The sequence below is a fragment of the Cynoglossus semilaevis genome, unplaced genomic scaffold (genome assembly GCF_000523025.1).
Source record: "Cynoglossus semilaevis isolate Cse_v1.0 unplaced genomic scaffold, Cse_v1.0 C18965842, whole genome shotgun sequence".
Classification (NCBI taxonomy): Eukaryota; Metazoa; Chordata; class Actinopteri; order Pleuronectiformes; family Cynoglossidae; genus Cynoglossus; species Cynoglossus semilaevis.
In genome coordinates, this window is record NW_007589745.1 from 1 (window position 1) to 670 (window position 670).

Sequence of the window (670 nt, forward strand, 5' to 3'; positions counted from 1 at the left end):
ACGGAAAATGACAGAAACATCTGTCTGTTTACTGCACCTGGCTCTGACTGGGTGTCTTATACCAGAGGAGAGGTTGGTGTTGAGAGCTGTGGCGATGGACGCCGTCCTCTGAGGAATCTGAAGACGACAACAATGTCAAGTCATTTCTAAAGTAAAAGTCGACCTTGTCTTTGAACAGATAAAGTTAAGAAAGCGCTCGGCTGGATGTCTGATTCCTTCATTTTATCAATGAGGTTCCTACACCTGCCTCTCCGTCCTACCTTGGGTGGTAGTTCCACATCTGGAAGGCGAATCCAGGGGCCGCGGTCCTCTCTGATGGGGTGCCCCTGTGGTGCCGGAGTTTCCGAGGTGGGGTCTGAGTTTTGACGCACGAGCTCTCTGGAGTGGATGGGGCGAGGGGCGGGGGTGAGGGAGGGGTCCTGGGTGGGGAAGGCGGACATAGTCTTAGTTGGCTGATCACAGAGGGACTGGGAACGAGGCACGGGAGCAGCATAAGGCTTGAGAGGAACCAAGTGAGCCATCTGGAACTGCAGGAGCAGCCAAGCAGGAGAGAGGAGGCAGAAGACAGAAAGTGGAAGTCAGAAAAGGAGAAGGTTGTGGGTTTGTATCCCAAGGTAATTTATGCACCATGTAGATACAGAAGAATAGGTGGAGAGCAAAAAAAAAAAAA

The 670-nt window shown here is 51.8% G+C and overlaps 1 protein-coding gene across 1 annotated transcript; it reads right to left on the minus strand.

Moving 5' to 3' along the window:
- Positions 1–12: 12 nt before the first annotated feature.
- On the minus strand, positions 13–652 carry LOC103399531 (misshapen-like kinase 1; the record flags this gene model as incomplete). The annotated part of the gene is made up of 2 exons (XM_008338209.3): positions 261–652; positions 13–117 (listed from the first exon to the last, which is right to left on the minus strand). Coding segments are annotated over exons 1-2 (366 nt in total), but the record flags the coding sequence as incomplete, so codon positions are not given.
- Positions 653–670: the final 18 nt, after the last annotated feature.